Here is a 15,576-nt window from a genome sequence, read left to right as displayed (position 1 = left end):
CAGAGTTAATTGATAAAGTCAGAATTAACCGATGAAGTCAGAGTTAACTGATAAAGTTAACTTAATAAGTTAACAGATAAAGGTATAGTCAGAGTTAACAGATAAAATCAGGGTTGACTGATAAAATGAACAAATAAAGTCAGAGTTAACAAATGAAGTTAAGTGATAAAGTCAGAGTTAACTAATGAAGTTAACTTAATAAGTTAACAGATAAAATCAACTGGTAAAGTCAGAGTAAACTGATAAAGTCTGAGTTGAGTCAGAGTTAACAGAATCTCTTTGTGTTTTCGATTCAGACATGTGAGACTGTGAAAAGTTATAACAAGCATTTTTCACTATTTCCTGTCATTATACAAAAAGTGATCAGCGGACTAATTAATAGTGAAAATAATTATTAGATGCAGCTTTAGTTGAATACAGATTCTACCAGTGAAGAGGTCAGTAAAGGGACTGAATGCAGCTGGTGCAGATTCTCAGGTTTAACATAGATCTCAGTCACATTCAGGCTCATCACCATCAGCTGAACATGGAGACAACACTCAGGGGAAACACCATCTTGTTAATGACCGTTTCACTCAGAGCTGGATTAAACACCTGGGGGTCCTGAAGCAAATATTTGTTGTTAGTTTCATTATTTCCCAAGAGAAACCAGCAGGACAAACAAATACAGCCTACATTAAGACTTTTACTGCACTCACAACACTGGACACGCAGCAGCAGGTGACACACCTGAGTTGACACAGTGTGACAGTAACAGATTATCTAATCACGGTTTATACATTATTATTATTATTATTATTATTATTATTATTATTATTATTATTATTATTATTATTGTTGTTGTTGTTATTATTGTTATTACTATCATAAGCATTATCATTATTATTAGCATTATTATTATTACATGTTAAGAACACTTGATTTGATTAATTTTTCCTCCTGAAACATGGGACAGAAAAAGTTCCTGATCGCAGCAGAGCAACGTGCTGACGTCACGGCTGTACGTCGGCTGTGGCTCGCTGTGGAGGAATGTGCGGAAACTTCTCCGTGGACACTTTTCTCTCCGCGCTGTCCGTCGAAGAAAATAAAACCACGAAGCTGCGGGAAAGTTCCCGAAACTCGTGTAAAGTTTGGATCGGAGGAGTCGGTGAGTTTATGCGGGGCTGGGTGTGAGGTGTCGGGCAGAGAGTGCAGCCGCGGGCCGGGGTTAGTCCGAGCAGAGCGGCTGTAAAGTTGTTGGCAGTTGTGAGGAAAATGGAGGCGGTGAGTTGGAGAAGAAGGCGCTGTCCGGGGCTGATCAGGACCATGGCTAACACTCCGACACCGCGCCACCCACTTTACTCTCACTTTACCCGCTTTAACTTCAACTTCACTGGATAAAAGTAGAGGAAAAACTCCCTCAAACACTTTCCTCCAACTTTAAACCTGTGAACCAACATGTCGCTGTTTGATTCCCCCTCCGCGCTTCCGCAAACTAAGTTTGGTGAAACACTGACGGTTTAACATGGAGGCTGCAAATCACAACTCCACATCAGCTCCACTCACTTCAACATAAAGAGTCCGGATTCACTTTAAACGTGTCTGAGACTCACAGTGACAGACACGGTACATAATCCAGATGAAGGTTTTAATCTGGATCCAATCCCTGAAACATGGATCTTTACTCACTTTTTAACCTTTAATCTGGATTTTAAATTTCCACGTTTAACCGCGTTGTCGACGCTGAAATTGATTTTTTTTCCAGCTCCAACTGATCTAAAATAACTTAACTTTTTCTTCTTTAGTCCAAATTTATATTCAACTTTTAGCACATTTAATATTTAATCAGATGTCTGTCGACAGACGGTTTATTCTGTCTGATTTAAAGTTTTCGTCACTGTCTTTGTTCATACTGAAGAACCGGGTCGCTTTTATTAAAGTGAAATTTAACGTGTGGGACTCGGCAGTGTTAGTGAACCTGTGACACGGTCCCAGTGTGGTGGGGTAATGTCGGTGTTTTCCAGAGGGACTTCTGAACGTGTTTCTCTGTGTGGCGCTGTCGACTGAGCTGTGGTGCTGTTTCAAAATGGCCGACAGACGCATTTTCAGACAGCACATGAAACCTCTGGAGAGAAGTTGACTTTAGACAGTTGCTGTGGATTTCAGCTGTGACCATTGAGTTCAGAACTGAACTGAACTTTATCAACTTTAACTTCAGTCTCCTGAAGCTTCTGTGAGAGACTGTAAAACTCTGAGATGAGCAGCTCTCTCTGTCTTTATGTTTATATTAGTCTACTGGTCATTTGATTAACACAGATTAGAGCTACACAATTAATCAAACTATAATCAAAATCTCAATATGGTCATGTGTAATAACCAAATCACATGAGTTGCAGTTTTTTTTTTGATAAAGATGAATATGGTGTTAATTCTTAGCACCATCAGAGACGCCCTGACCTACAGATCATTTTCTCCAGACATAAAGGAACATGATTGTTTGGTACAAGACCAACAAAAATCCCATCTTCATCATTTTATATTTTTATAACACTTATAACACACACTTTTAACACACTTATTAACACTAAAATCACAATATATGCCAAAATAATCTACACATGATTTTTTGCATATCATGCAACCTTAGCACAGATGTATTAAATAATTAGCACCATGTAAGACTAATATATACCAGTGCTGAAAATATTATATTATTATAATAATAATATTACTTATTAGTATAGATATAAACTAATCTGCAGATTATTTCCTGTTGATGGTTTATATAAAACATCACAAACAGTTAAACTTGAGTTCTGCAGGTCAGTAGAGCTTAAATTCACTGTCATGTTCAGTGGTGAGTGATGAAATCACATGGTCTTCTTCAGTCACATTGTACAGATACTCTGCTACAAGTGAAAGTCCTGTACTCAGTATTTGACTGTAGTAATAGTACACAGGTGTGAGTATCAACAGTACCAGGGTTAAAGTTCTCATTCTGCAGATTGACCACTTAAGTATAATGTCTGTTACATCACTGGATTATAAAGATCAATTTATTCTGCTGAGTTAAACACACACACACACACACAACCTGTTTCTAAACAGCTGTGATGTCTGACTTTATTCTGTTTTATGACTGTAGGTTTATTAAGCTGCCACTAAATGTTCATTTTAAAACCAAATTGATCTCCGCCCAAACTAACACACCTGAAAACACATGTCACATGACAGGAAGTAGATTGTCTCCTCTGCAGTAAAGCCTCTGAAGGAGGAACAGCAGAGACAGTTGTAGCATTAAAACAGAGACTGTAAGTGAACAACAGCTGCAAAGACAACAAGGTCAGTAACTCTGTCATTCATCATCATGTTGTTTTCACCACTGGTAGTCCAGGCTGATGACAGCCAATCAGGAGAGACCGTGGGTGTGACCTCATCGTTTACAAAGGTCTCAATTTCTGTCCAGACTACAACACATCCCCAGAGTTTTCAGATTAAAACACAACCCAGAGTTTTCAAAATAAAACAACCCCAGACTTTTCAAAATAAAACACAATCCCAAAGTTTCAAAATTAAATACAACCCCAGAGTTTTCAAAATAAAACAACCCCAGAGATTTCAGAATAAAACAGGCCCAGCACAGTCTCTGTTTTCAGGGTTTGAAAACTCGAGTCGTTTGAACGGAGGAGGAAACAGAGAAGAAGAAATTAGTTTTAAAACAAAAGCATGTTAGTGTGGATGGAGCCTTACAGTCTGTCTCTCAGTGTGATGCAGACCTGTATTCAGTTGTTGACCTCTGACCTGTGCATCATCATGTGGTCATTGACCTCTGACCCTCATGTCGTTGCCTCTGCAGCTTTTTGTCTCTGAGGTGAAGAGCTGAAGTCAGTATGGCTGCTCAGACTGTGTTCTCGGTGGAGATGTTTCCTGTGGGTGTGTCTCTGATGGAGGATGCTCAGAGTCTCAGCGACATGCCCAGGAACACACTGCCCGCCCCTCAGCTGGTGATGTTGGCCAACGTGGCAGCAGTAACGGCAGCAGAGAGCGGTGGCGGCGACGGCAGCGCGGCCGACGAGAAGGAGATGATGGAGCTGAAGACGGTGGGAAGCAGCTACTCAGACAGCGAGGACGAGAGCATCATCAGGTGAGGAGCGCCGCTGCTGAAAATCACTGGTCTTTACATGACCCTGTTACATGTGTGCTGACTCACCTGTGTGTTCACTCACCTGTGTGTTCACTCACCTGTGCCCAGGTACAGCTATGACAACCAGAACCACAGGGAGGTGTGTATCATCGAGTATCCAGAGTCTCCAGGTGTGAGCATCGAGGCCGTGGTTGTGGGGAACGAGGTGGAGGAGGAGGAGGAGGAGGAGGAGGGCAGGGTCAAAGCTGAAGACCTGTCCCGCCGCCCTCAGCCCTGCCCCCCCGCCTCCACTAAAACGCCTCAGAAGGACGCTAAATGTAAAGACGGCCCTATTGTTGCGGTGACTGAGAGCGTGAAGAAGAAGAAGCCGTTCCACTGTAAGCCGTGTCACTTCCAGGCGCAGAACGAGCAGGAGTTCGTGGAACACCTGAGCTCCCACAGCGTCAGCAAGATGATGGTGGTGAACCGGGTGGAGGGGCGGAGCAAGACCAAGACCAAGGAGGCAGAGACACCTGAGGCCCGCGCTCCGTCAGGAGGGGAGGTGGACGGCAGCGGGGAGGCGGGAGCCATGGCGACGGCAGGTGACATCAAAGGGCTGATCAGGTGTGAGCGGTGTGGATACAACACCAACAGATACGATCATTACATCGCTCACCTGAAGCACCACAGCAAGGAGGGGGAGGACCACAGGTAACAGAAAGTCAGGTCTGACTTTCAAAACAAAACAGTAATTAAATGAGAATGTCCAGACCTGACTGGTGTGTGTGTGTGTGTGTGTGTGTGTGTGTGTGTGTGTGTGCAGGGTGTTTAAGTGCACTCTGTGTCCGTACACCACCGTCAGTCAGTACCACTGGAGGAAACACCTGAGGAACCATTTCCCCAGCAAACTGCACACCTGCAGCCAGTGCTCCTACTTCTCCGACCGCAAGAGCAACTACATCCAGCACATCAGGACCCACACAGGTCAGTCTGGCTCTGAGTCTCTGGGTCCAGGTGGTCCAGTACCGGTTCTTGGAGTGAACTCAGACTAATGAAAGTTATTATCATGTGAACAGGGAGATGAAGAACCAGGTCTCTAAAATATGAATGAGTGAATGAGATTTGATCAGCTGACCATCTTCTCTTCTCTCTGTCTCTTTCTCTCTCTCTTTTTCTCTGTGGGTTGATAAAACATCAAACATTTCAGTCTGTATCCAGGTGACCATGTGATGTGTGTGTTGTGTGTCGTACAGGTGTGCGTCCTTTCCAGTGTCCATACTGCGACTACTCCAGCTCACAGAAGACTCACCTGACCCGACACATGAGGACTCACTCAGGTGGGTCGTCCACAGTATTTTTAAATCTTAGATACAGAAACAGGTCCAGGTGAGTGGAGGAGGTCTAGAGGACCACCACAGTCATGAATCTGTCCCTGATCAGTGAGGTCATCCTCCAGGATTCAGTGACTGAGACACAACTGGACTCGACCTTTGACCAGGTGGTGAGCCACAGGTGTGGACTGGTGTCACATGACCTGGGCTAGAGTCAGTCCAGAGTCCTGAATCTGAGTCCAAAATCACTTTGACTTTTTCGTCAACGCCGGTGATGAACACACGAGCAGGGACTTACCTGCTCCTCTTACCTGAACACTGGCATTACACGAAGGAACTGAACTGAGACTGTGATGGTGAATCAAACCAACAACAGGTAAAAACTGGTAGCAGAACCTTTTAACAGATAAACATCAAGAGAAGTTGAACTTTGGTTCTAAAACCAGTTCTGGTCTCAGACTGTCCTTCCTGAGTTTGTGGTTGTAGTTGTGTAGAAGTCGTAGTGTTTGACTAGTCTTTACACCTAGAACCATCCAGAATCAAAATCCAGGTCTGGTTCCTGAGTTCCTCCACAGGTTGTGGGTCTGACAGCTCAGACTGTTAAACTCTGAGACAGGAACCTGGTGCATCATCACTGACAGTCACTGAGTATTGTTTTGTTTGTTCCTGTCGTCACTCACTGTTACTCTTCTGTTTGTGTTGCTCTCACTGACGCAGTGGATTAACACGGTAAAGTAGTTTTCATGCTGTCACTTCCTGTGTTGTGTTATTTTTTGTGTCTGTTGTTATTCACCTCACCTGTACACACTTGTACATCTACAACACTCCTCAGGTCAGGTCTATCTGCCCTGGTGTGGACCTGATCCTCCTGCATGAACAGTCTCCTCTCAGTCCAGTGTTATTGACGTCATCTGGTCTCCATGAGCTTCGTTCAGTCTGAGCCTCGTTAGTCACAAACATTTATTGTTCAACAAACCAGGACAAAGATTTAAAATGTACAGACGTGATTATTGATTAGTCTCTAATAGATCAGAACCATAGAGTATAATGATGTTCAGACTAAAGTCAGAATGTGTAGGTCTCATAAAAGGGACACAGTAAAGGCCACGCATACAGAAACAAGGGAACTTTTTTTGTTGCCAGGATCCTTGTTGCCAAGCTTTTTTTTCATCTGTATAAACACCCCCGAGAGGCAAGTGATCCTGGCAAAAAAATTCACTTCACTTTCAGGGCTTCCCTACATGCACTCTGACTGATTGTAATAATTCATCAGCTAATAATAATTAATCACATCGACACGTTTGTGATGTCTCAGGTTTGGTCGTTGAGACAGACACTGTCGGTACTGAGGCAGATCACTGCTCAGCTCCAGGTGAAGACGACAGTAACATCAGTTCCTCTGAAAGATCACTGATTAATGAAAAGGTCGTTTATAAAATTAATTTTAGAACAAAGACCATCTGGGTGAGAAAATATTCTGTCTACTGAATGATAAATGTTCATGAAACAAAGATGGCTGCCGATCGATTCATAATATATTAATGTCCACAGTTTGTTTGGTGTTAAGATGGAATTATGCTTCTCTGAAGACATGTAAACTCAATGCAGACCTGCGCCAGAGAAGGGTGTTATGGGTAACTGTAGGTCACACAGGCCCTGACTTGTGCATTAAGCAAGCTGATTGGTTGATCCAACTTCCTGTAGAAGAATGCAGAAGAATAATCCCGGTCTTGTAGTAAACGTACAGTCGCTGATACAGAGTCGATATCAGCTGAGGATTTCGGTCCTCAGGTGTATCTGTCAGACTCACCTGCTGCATGAAACCCTGTAGTGCCCTACCTGTACACTGCTACATTATCCACTGCTGCATCATAACATCTGACCTCTCTGTCTCCAGGTGAGCGTCCCTTCAAGTGTGAGAGCTGTAACTACCTGGCAGCCAATCAGCACGAGGTGACCCGCCACGCACGGCAGGTCCACAACGGCCCCAAACCTTTGTCCTGCCCCTACTGCGACTACAAGACTGCTGACCGCAGCAACTTCAAGAAGCACGTCGAACTCCACCTCAACCCTCGCCAGTTCCTCTGTCCGCTCTGCAAGTATGCCGCCTCCAAGAAGTGCAACCTGCAGTACCACATCAAGTCCAGGCACTCGGGGTGCAACGTCTCCGTGGACGTCTCCAAAGTCAAACTGCGTGTCAAGAAACCCAGTGCTGATGGTGCGGACGAAAGCCCAGACTCCAGAACAAACAAGTTTGACAATTCATCCAGCGTCGAGGAGGACTTCGACATGGGAGACAGGGAGGAGGACGAGGCTGTGGACTCGAGCCCAATCAATCTGTCGATCAGAAAAAGCAGCCGGCCCAGCATCGCACAACCTGTGCAGAGTGAAACACCGGACAAGGCTCAGAGGAAGTCCACCATTACCTCTGAGAGCGAGAAACCAACAAAGGTGAAGGACAAGGCAGAACCAGAGAAAAAGGTCACGACGAGGCAGAAGAAGACAGAGAAGGTCCACGAGAACCCTGCAGAGAACACAACAGTTAAAGAAACCCAGACTGAGACGATAACAGCTGCTGTAACTACAGACAGCAAGGTGAAGAGACGAGTGAAGAAGCTGCCAGCAGAGAAACTGACTGTCCAGGACCAAGCAGATGTACCTGAAGCACAAAAAGACCAAGTGAAGACAGAGAGGTCTGGACAACAAAGATCCAAGGATGAAAGAATAGTGAGGCAAAAAGTGGCTAAAGAGGAAGAAAAGATGAAGCTAGAGAAAGATAAAGAAGATCAGAAGAACGATGGCAGTGGAAAGGAGAACAAAAGCCTCAACAAGCCCAGGAAGTCTGGATCAAAGAAGTCAGAGAAAGTTACAGGAAACGTTGAAGAAGCTCAACAGAAACCAGAAAGTCCTGAGAAGAATCGCAAGGAAAAGGTGGTCAAAGAAAAGGTGGCAAAGAGGAAAGCAGTGGAGGCTCTGGATCTTTCTAAAAAGTGCTCGTCTGAGACGCTGTCCAAGACCAGACGACTGAAAGCCACAGAGAAGCTACAGTCAAAACCTGCTGCAGAAGACTCCAACAAGTCCAAGGATGCCACACCAACGCAGCACAAGTCCAACGGAACTACACCAGTGAAGAAGACCAGGAACTCCAGCAAGAAGGCTGCAGGCCTTCAACCAGCTGTGGATCCAGCTAAAGATGAGACGTCTGTCAGTCCGTCCACAGAGACTCCGTCTCCTCAGCTGGACGACTCAAAGCGAACCACAAACCACAGCCTTGCACACACCAAACCCCCCCGAGGTGAAACAACTCCAGTGGTAGAAAAGACTCTGAACGAACATTCAGAGAAGATGGAGGTAACACCCACCTGCAGCTTAGGTGGGGACACACCCTCTCCAGCTGAAGACCGACCTGCTCCCACCTTCCTTAAACCCACATCGCCACCTTCTCTGGTGCTTTCGAGCCAGCGGATCAAACCGGCCGACCCGGAGGACGACGAAGGAATCCACAGCAGTCACGAGGGGGGAAGTGACATCAGCGACAGTGCCTCTGAGGGCAGCGATGACTCCGGTCTCAATGGCAACGGTGCCGGGTCTGGTAACCTGCCAAATGACCCAGAAACGCCCACCTATGAGATCCCGACACCAACGGAGCTCAAGAGTCACATGTGCATCTTCTGTGACCGCACGTTCCCTCTGGAGGTGGAGTATCGCCGGCACCTGAACCGCCACCTCGTCAACGTCTACTACATGGACACCAGCAAAGGACAGAAATGAGGATCTGTTTCCACGGCAATGTTTTGAAACTGTGACTAATGCCACTCTGATGAATGAAAACAGAAAAGACAGTTTACCGTGTCCTCATGAATATTAACACACTAACTGAACCTGTTTCTACAGAAGGTCATAAACACTCAGATCTGACCATCAGCTGGTGTCTCTTATTTCTGTCAACATCAGTTAACGTTTGTATTGTTTAATGCCACGAGTTGATCTGATTTTCTAAATGACTCTAAATGCAGCACAGAGACCCTCAGTGTGGTCCAGGTCCAGGTCACCAAATACAGAGTCCAGATCGGGTCAATGTGGCGTCAGGATGACACTGTCCAGTATTATCACAGTGAACAACAGCAGGTGGCGCTGTCACACTTCTGAACATTAGATTACTTTTGTACCAAACCTGTGATGAAGTCTTGTCCTGACACCCGGTCTGGTGTGCTACTTGGATCTGAAACGTTCTCAACAACTTTCCAACTAACTTTACATTAAACATGAGAATACTTTGTTTTCTACGTCTGAGAGAACTGGGTTTGGATCAGTGAACTTGGGTCTGGGGTTGTGTTGGGTTCTTGGACCCTGTTATACCTGCTTCATTTAGTGACAGGTCTCTAAGGTCTAATGTCCAGGTCTTCATTGTTATGTTGAACCAGACCTGAGGGTCTGACCCGAGGTCCAGACCTGAGATCGTCTTCTCTGTAAACATGTAAACAATGTTTTTATCGTGTGTCTCGTTGACTTTGTTATTAACTGTTTTTCTTTGGATAAATTTCTAAAAGTTAATTTTTTTAAATCACTTTATTGATGATGTCATGACGTTAACGAGGTGTATTAACGGTGATGTCACTCTAACATCGACCTGCTCTGTTACAAACTGTGTTGTGATGACGATGTGACGTCAGAACAGCTGTTTGTCCAAATATTGTTTCTGAGCTGAACGTTGATTTTTCTGTTTAAACCTTCAGTGCCTTTGACAATCAGTCGTTTCTGTGACACTCGTTCTCCTGCCTGAAGTTGGTCTGACATGGAGAACATGTTTGTTGGATCACAGCTCCTTCACCAGAGGTTTCCCCTCTCCACTGTACGTTCTTCTTAGAACCATATGAGAACAGATTTAGTTAAACTGAGGCTGTAGCTGAAGAAAAAGATTAAATGCAACTTGTTTCCTTGTAAATAATTTTGTGCAATATTCCTGTTTAGTTGAGAAGCCAAAGTGAATTTCGGTGTCTGTGTAGTTTTCTTATTTCTCGTCTCCTATGATGTTTCCTCTGATGTTTCCTCAGATGATTCCTACGATGGTTCCTCTGATGATTCCTCAGATGTTTTCAAGTGACATGAAGTCAGGAAGATGAAAGTAAAAATTCTAGCAGCTAAAACTGAGAAACAAACCAGAGATCGACCAAATCTGAACTTCAGATTCACTGAGTTTGTATATTTTTTCTATCAGCAGCTGTTTGTTTTCTTCTTCTGACGTCACTGACCTGATGACACAGACTGAGGTTCACATCATTAGAACGGTCTCATGTATTGTCACCTGTCTGCAGGTAGAGGGCGCTCTTCTACAACTAACATTAAAAATTAACTGTATCATAACTGCTCTTTTTTTAATAAAGACTTTCACAATCAACAGGTTTGTTTCTGTCTTCAAAGAAAAATAAAAAAACTGTAAACATCAGTAAACAATAAACATGTATAAAGACTCATTCATAAACATATTAAATATTTCAATCATCAGGAACCAGTGACCTGGTTCTACATAGAACCAGAACCTTAAGAAAGAAGTCTCTGGTCTGACGTTCTCCTGCTGCTGTTCCATCATGTGACAGTGACAATACAACATGAACAAACATTACGTCACGTGACATCAGCATGACGTCATGTGACGTTGCTGCAGTGGCGAAAACATCCTGATGGAGCTCTAACACACACAATTCATCGAGCTGAGGTCAGAGGTGATCTCCTGTAGAGACAGTTTGTTCTTGCAAGCAACATCTGTCTGTTCTGTCCACATCTGTTTCTGCTGTCTGGACAGTCAGAGTCGGACACCTGCTCCTCTACCTGTCCCTCAGTGTCCACCTGGTTCACTTCTTCTTCTTCTTCTTCACCTGCAGCCTGTCGACTCCTCTGGACGTCAGTCCTCCGTCCAGCTGTCCCGGAGTCTTCATCAGTTTGTAGGCCGTCGATTTTTTGATGCGTTCTCCTTTCAGAGAGACGATGTGAGGGAGGAGCGGCGGCGTCCTCAGACTGAACCTTGCTGCCTCCGGACCGTGGACCCTCAACAACACCTGATCACCTTCGACTGCCGTCACTGCCACCCAACCTGCACACAGGAGAGGGACAGAAGGGAGAGGGGCAGTTCATCAACACAGATGACATAAAAATATATTTCATGGGGAAAATAACAAACAACAAAAAAAAAAGTGACGATGGAACAATCTTGTTTGTAAACACTCAGTGTGTGATGTCATGATTGACAGCTGTGACTGACTCGTGATTGGGTCCGGCAGTTGTATGGGTGGGGCCTTGATACTGTAGCCCCATCCCCTGATCAGTACGACACAGACTCACAGGGGAGGTGGAGGTCAGAGGTCAGAGGTCGGAGGTATTTACCTGCAGACGACAGTTTGACATCAGTGGCAGCCTCCAGGTAACCTCGACCCACCAACCTGAACTCCTGAGGAACCAAAGCTGGAAATTCCTTCATCCGCGCCGACCCTCCTGCAGGCACCTGAACGCACCACACACATCAGTAATATAACTGTCATCAGAACAGCTGACTGACCATGTGACCATGTGACTCACCCCCAGCAGGACGTGTCCCGCGTGTTTCTCATAAACGCTGTCGGCCTTCTCCAGACTGGTGACGTGAACCGGGACCTGACCTGAGGCCACCACTGAAAACCAGCAGGACTTGTGTCCCTGTAGAGGACGAGTCCATCAGAGACATGGTCCAAACATCAGCATGCTCAATCAACAGCTGATCAATCAATAACTGATCATCAATCAATCACAGAACATCTAGTTTTCACAGTTGCCGCAGGACGAGGAAAAAATTAGCTTCAATTTATTATCAAATTCTGCAGCTGAGACCTGGTCCTGGACCAGGACCTGGACCAGGTCTTGGTCACTGACCTGCAGGAAGTCAATCCTGGCCAGAGCCCCCACGAACAGACTCATACTGGGCTTCAGCACAAATGTCCGTGGGATGAGAGCCTGAGTGGGAACCACCGACCTCACTTCCTGTTCATTCAGCAGGCTGAGGATCTGGGCAAGAGACATTAAGACGCAGAGAGAGAGAGAGAGAGGGAGATTATTGGCCCGCCCCCTTCTGTCAGGACTCAATATGTGAGGGGGGGTCAGGTGGTCTCACATCATCCTCCTTCAGGATCCCCGGGGTGTCGTACAGCCAGTGAGCGTCCTTCAGCTCGTTGTAGGTAAACTCCTCCGGCGTCCTGCTGGGACCTGAGGTCAGAGGTCAAAGGTCAGAATCAACAAATCAGAAGGCCAGACCCCCCCAAGGTAAGTGTTCTTCTCACCTGTTGCCTCCTGCTCTTCATTTTCTCCAAACGCCAAACTGTCAGGATCAAACTGGATCTCATCGGGTCTGGATCTGATGTCAGACCGGAACGTTCTGCCAACACGACCTGACCAGGAGAACAGGTGAACAGGTGAGAACAGGTGAGGTTCCATTGTTTAACCTTGTTAACGTCCACATGATGTTGTTATATAATACAGACGTATGATGATGAAATAATCAACCTTGTCAGTACAGAGAGAGAGAGTTAGCAGTAGCACAACCGCTAACACTGTGTCAGCCACTGCCAAACACCATAAACAAATAAAAGATGCTAACTATGCTAACCATTCTGAAAAGATGCTAACTGTGCTAACTGTTATGAAAATATGCAAATTGTGCTAACCATTCTGAAAAGATGCTAACTACGCTAACTGCTCTGGAGGATGCTAACTATGCTATCGGCTCTGATCCGTCTGCTAGTCTCTGGTTCTGGTCTTAACAGACTCCTCATGTGAGTCTGGGTCTGAGTCTCTCCGATGTTTCCTCCTCTAACCATCTTGATACTCTCTGCTCTTTCACCTGTCCACCTGGAGCAAGCAGGTGGTGGGTGGGGCTCAAGGCCTGATCCAGGTTTCTGAATCAGGAAGTAAGACGAGATGAAAACATGTGAAACTAAGTATGAATCACAGCAGAGGATTTTTAGTTTAAAACATGGAGGAGTTTGGCTTCAGCAAAGGAAACATGTCATATTACTCTCCTCCCCCTCCTCCCCCGTCTTACCCACTAGATACCCCTGTCTGCTGAACTGCCTCAGCCTCCTCAGCTCGTCAGGTGACAGCTCGCTCTCCGTCTGTCTCGACGCCTCGTTCAGTCGCTCCTGACGTCTGAACATCCTGTACGGAGTCGGGTTGATGATGGGAAACTTCAACAGGTTCAGAGTCGTCCCTGAACACACCACAGCAGGAAAACACAAACACGGTCACATGATGAAGAGTCACATGACGCAGACCAACAATTTATAAACATTATGGACCAGAGAATATGAATGTGGACTGATAATTATTGATCAGTGTTCAGACAGTGAGTCATAATGAAACATCAATAAATTCAACTGGAATACTGTGAATTAAAACTGATACATACATACATACATACATATATATATATACAGTATATATATATATATATATATATATATATATATATGCTTATATACAAAGAGTAGAGTTACTAAACTTGTTTGAGTCAGGAGAAACCATGAACCACATTAAAGGCACAGTTGACGTGTTTTGACATGGGGGTGTGTGAGGTCATCATATATAGCTGCTGTGGGCGGGGCCACGAGAAAAAACCTGTCACTTTTAAAGACGCCCACTGAAACTACTACCATCTGTTTAAATGAAGCTTCATGTAGAAGATTTTCATCTTTATCTTCCTGTGAAAACAGCTCTTTCCTTTGGCACTACATTTCTCAACTGCTGAACTACCGTATTCCTGCGCACAAGCACCTACAGAGCGCACGTATCACGCCGCAGCTGCAGGTCAGCTGAGTGAATCAGAAAGAGATAAACTTCACTTTGTTTTCACAGGAAGATAAAGATGAAAATATTCTACATGAAGCTTCATTTAAACAGATGTTGGATCGTTTTTAAAAGTTTCTAAAACAGGTGTTTTTCTGGAGGCCCCGCCCACAGCAGCTCATCATCAAGTGTGTTCATCATAATCTACTGCAGGTAATGTACCGATTATATATGACAACCTCACACGCTCCCACGTCAAAAAACCTGAGCTGTCCCTTTAATGTTATTATTGTTAATGTAATTAGTGTAATAATTGAGACCACAGGTGGGCTTCTTGGTGGGGGCTGGTTCTGCTGGTTCTGGTTCTGACAAACAGTAAAGTGACAGAGGGTGGATGTGTTCTGGTTCTGACCGGGCCATGGTGAGATCGTGGCCTTGTGGATCAGGTCAGAGGCCTTGGACTTGCAGAAGTCAGAGTCCAGCAGCGTGTTGAAGAGCGTTGACTTCCCTGCGTTGGCGCTTCCCACCAGGTACACGTCACCTTTGTACTTCCAGGACCTCTGCAGGCTGGAAATCAGGGTCTCGATGCCGTACCCGGTCTTGGCGCTGATGAGGTGGAGGTCTGTGACCTGGCCCCCGAAGCCGGCCTCCTGAGAGTACTGGGCGAGCTGCCGCTTGATCCGCCGCAGATAGCCAGGCGAGTCGCCAGGCAGCAGGTCAATCTTGTTGCCGAGGACGACCACGTGCTTGTTGGTCCCCACCAGCTCGGGCAGGTCGTGGACGATGGAGTCGGGGAGGTCCAGCAGGTCCACGATGAGCAGCACCAGGGCCTGGTGGGGCCGGATCTGCCGCACCACGTCCCTGTACTGGTCTCTGGACACCTGCAGGTTCAGGGCCTTGTGGTGGTGGGTGAGCAGGTGGCAGCGCTGGCAGGTGGCCCCCCGCAGCCCCCCCCCCTGCAACAGCACCTTGTACTTCTCACTGGGCAGGTACCCGGGTGCGTTGACGGCGGCGCAGTGCAGCACGGCGCCGCAGCCCGAGCAGGTGGTGTCGCTGACAGGCTCGTCCACGTCCGGAGTCCCAAACACCTTGTGCTCACCTTTACCTGCCGCCTTCTTCTTCTTCTTCTTTGCAGCCACCAGGTTTTCATCCAGCAGGAAGTCCACATCCTGGAACTGGATTAGAGATTCAGGGTCCACCTCCTGCTGGGCCCCGCCCCTCAACACCTGCAGCTGACGCTCCAGAGACCTCAGGTGTTTCTGAGGGGGGACAGGGGGAGAGACAGGAGGGGGAGGGGAGGGGAGGGGAGGCTGGAGGACCAGGTGTTTCTCCTCC

At 46.1% G+C, this 15,576-nt stretch overlaps 2 protein-coding genes across 5 annotated transcripts in view; one reads left to right on the top strand and one right to left on the bottom strand.

Moving 5' to 3' along the window:
* Nucleotides 1-1,040: 1,040 nt before the first annotated feature.
* Nucleotides 1,041-10,831, top strand: rest (RE1 silencing transcription factor). 3 transcript variants are annotated; one of them, XR_002665613.1, is made up of 7 exons: nucleotides 1,041-1,147; nucleotides 3,836-4,123; nucleotides 4,232-4,813; nucleotides 4,926-5,086; nucleotides 5,356-5,439; nucleotides 7,331-10,285; nucleotides 10,488-10,831. XR_002665613.1 is itself a non-coding variant. In XM_022761324.1 (6 exons), the coding sequence occupies exons 2-6, from the start codon at nucleotides 3,870-3,872 to the stop codon at nucleotides 9,202-9,204; spliced, it is 2,949 nt and encodes a 982-aa protein (XP_022617045.1). In that variant the 5' UTR covers nucleotides 1,041-1,147; nucleotides 3,836-3,869; the 3' UTR covers nucleotides 9,205-10,831. The 3 variants fall into 3 exon arrangements, 2 of the variants coding, with proteins under 2 accessions (XP_022617045.1, XP_022617044.1); XM_022761324.1 differs by having other exon boundaries at nucleotides 4,238-4,813; nucleotides 7,331-10,831; XM_022761323.1 differs by having other exon boundaries at nucleotides 7,331-10,831.
* Nucleotides 10,253-15,576, bottom strand: part of noa1 (nitric oxide associated 1) — a 6,135-nt gene continuing 811 nt past the window's right edge. The window contains exons 2-9 of one of the 2 annotated variants that reach the window (XM_022761325.1): nucleotides 14,654-15,576; nucleotides 13,502-13,666; nucleotides 12,741-12,848; nucleotides 12,575-12,666; nucleotides 12,337-12,468; nucleotides 12,007-12,123; nucleotides 11,815-11,932; nucleotides 10,253-11,524 (exon numbers count right to left, since the gene is read on the bottom strand). The exon at nucleotides 14,654-15,576 is cut by the window's right edge and continues 22 nt beyond it. In XM_022761325.1, the coding sequence (XP_022617046.1) occupies nucleotides 11,286-11,524; nucleotides 11,815-11,932; nucleotides 12,007-12,123; nucleotides 12,337-12,468; nucleotides 12,575-12,666; nucleotides 12,741-12,848; nucleotides 13,502-13,666; nucleotides 14,654-15,576 (1,894 nt within the window). In that variant the 3' untranslated portion in view covers nucleotides 10,253-11,285. The remainder of the gene's footprint in view (nucleotides 11,525-11,814; nucleotides 11,933-12,006; nucleotides 12,124-12,336; nucleotides 12,469-12,574; nucleotides 12,667-12,740; nucleotides 12,849-13,501; nucleotides 13,667-14,653) is intronic. The other variant, XM_022761326.1, reaches the window with a different exon arrangement.

The sequence above is a fragment of the Seriola dumerili genome, unplaced genomic scaffold (assembly GCF_002260705.1).
Source record: "Seriola dumerili isolate Sdu_G_001 unplaced genomic scaffold, Sdu_1.0 BDQW01000398.1, whole genome shotgun sequence".
Classification (NCBI taxonomy): Eukaryota; Metazoa; Chordata; class Actinopteri; order Carangiformes; family Carangidae; genus Seriola; species Seriola dumerili.
This window is presented reverse-complemented; position numbering and strand designations above follow the sequence as displayed.

What these genes read in the sequence shown, in the direction of transcription:
- rest (XM_022761323.1), top strand. Translation starts at nt 3,870, where the DNA reads ATGGCTGCTCAGACTGTGTTCTCGGTGGAGATGTTTCCTGTGGGTGTG. An exon ending in AAGGAGGGGGAGGACCACAG is followed by an intron (nt 4,814 to 4,925) that starts GTAACAGAAAGT and finishes GTGTGTGTGCAG; the next exon opens with GGTGTTTAAGTGCACTCTGT. An exon ending in GCACATCAGGACCCACACAG is followed by an intron (nt 5,087 to 5,355) that starts GTCAGTCTGGCT and finishes TGTGTCGTACAG; the next exon opens with GTGTGCGTCCTTTCCAGTGT.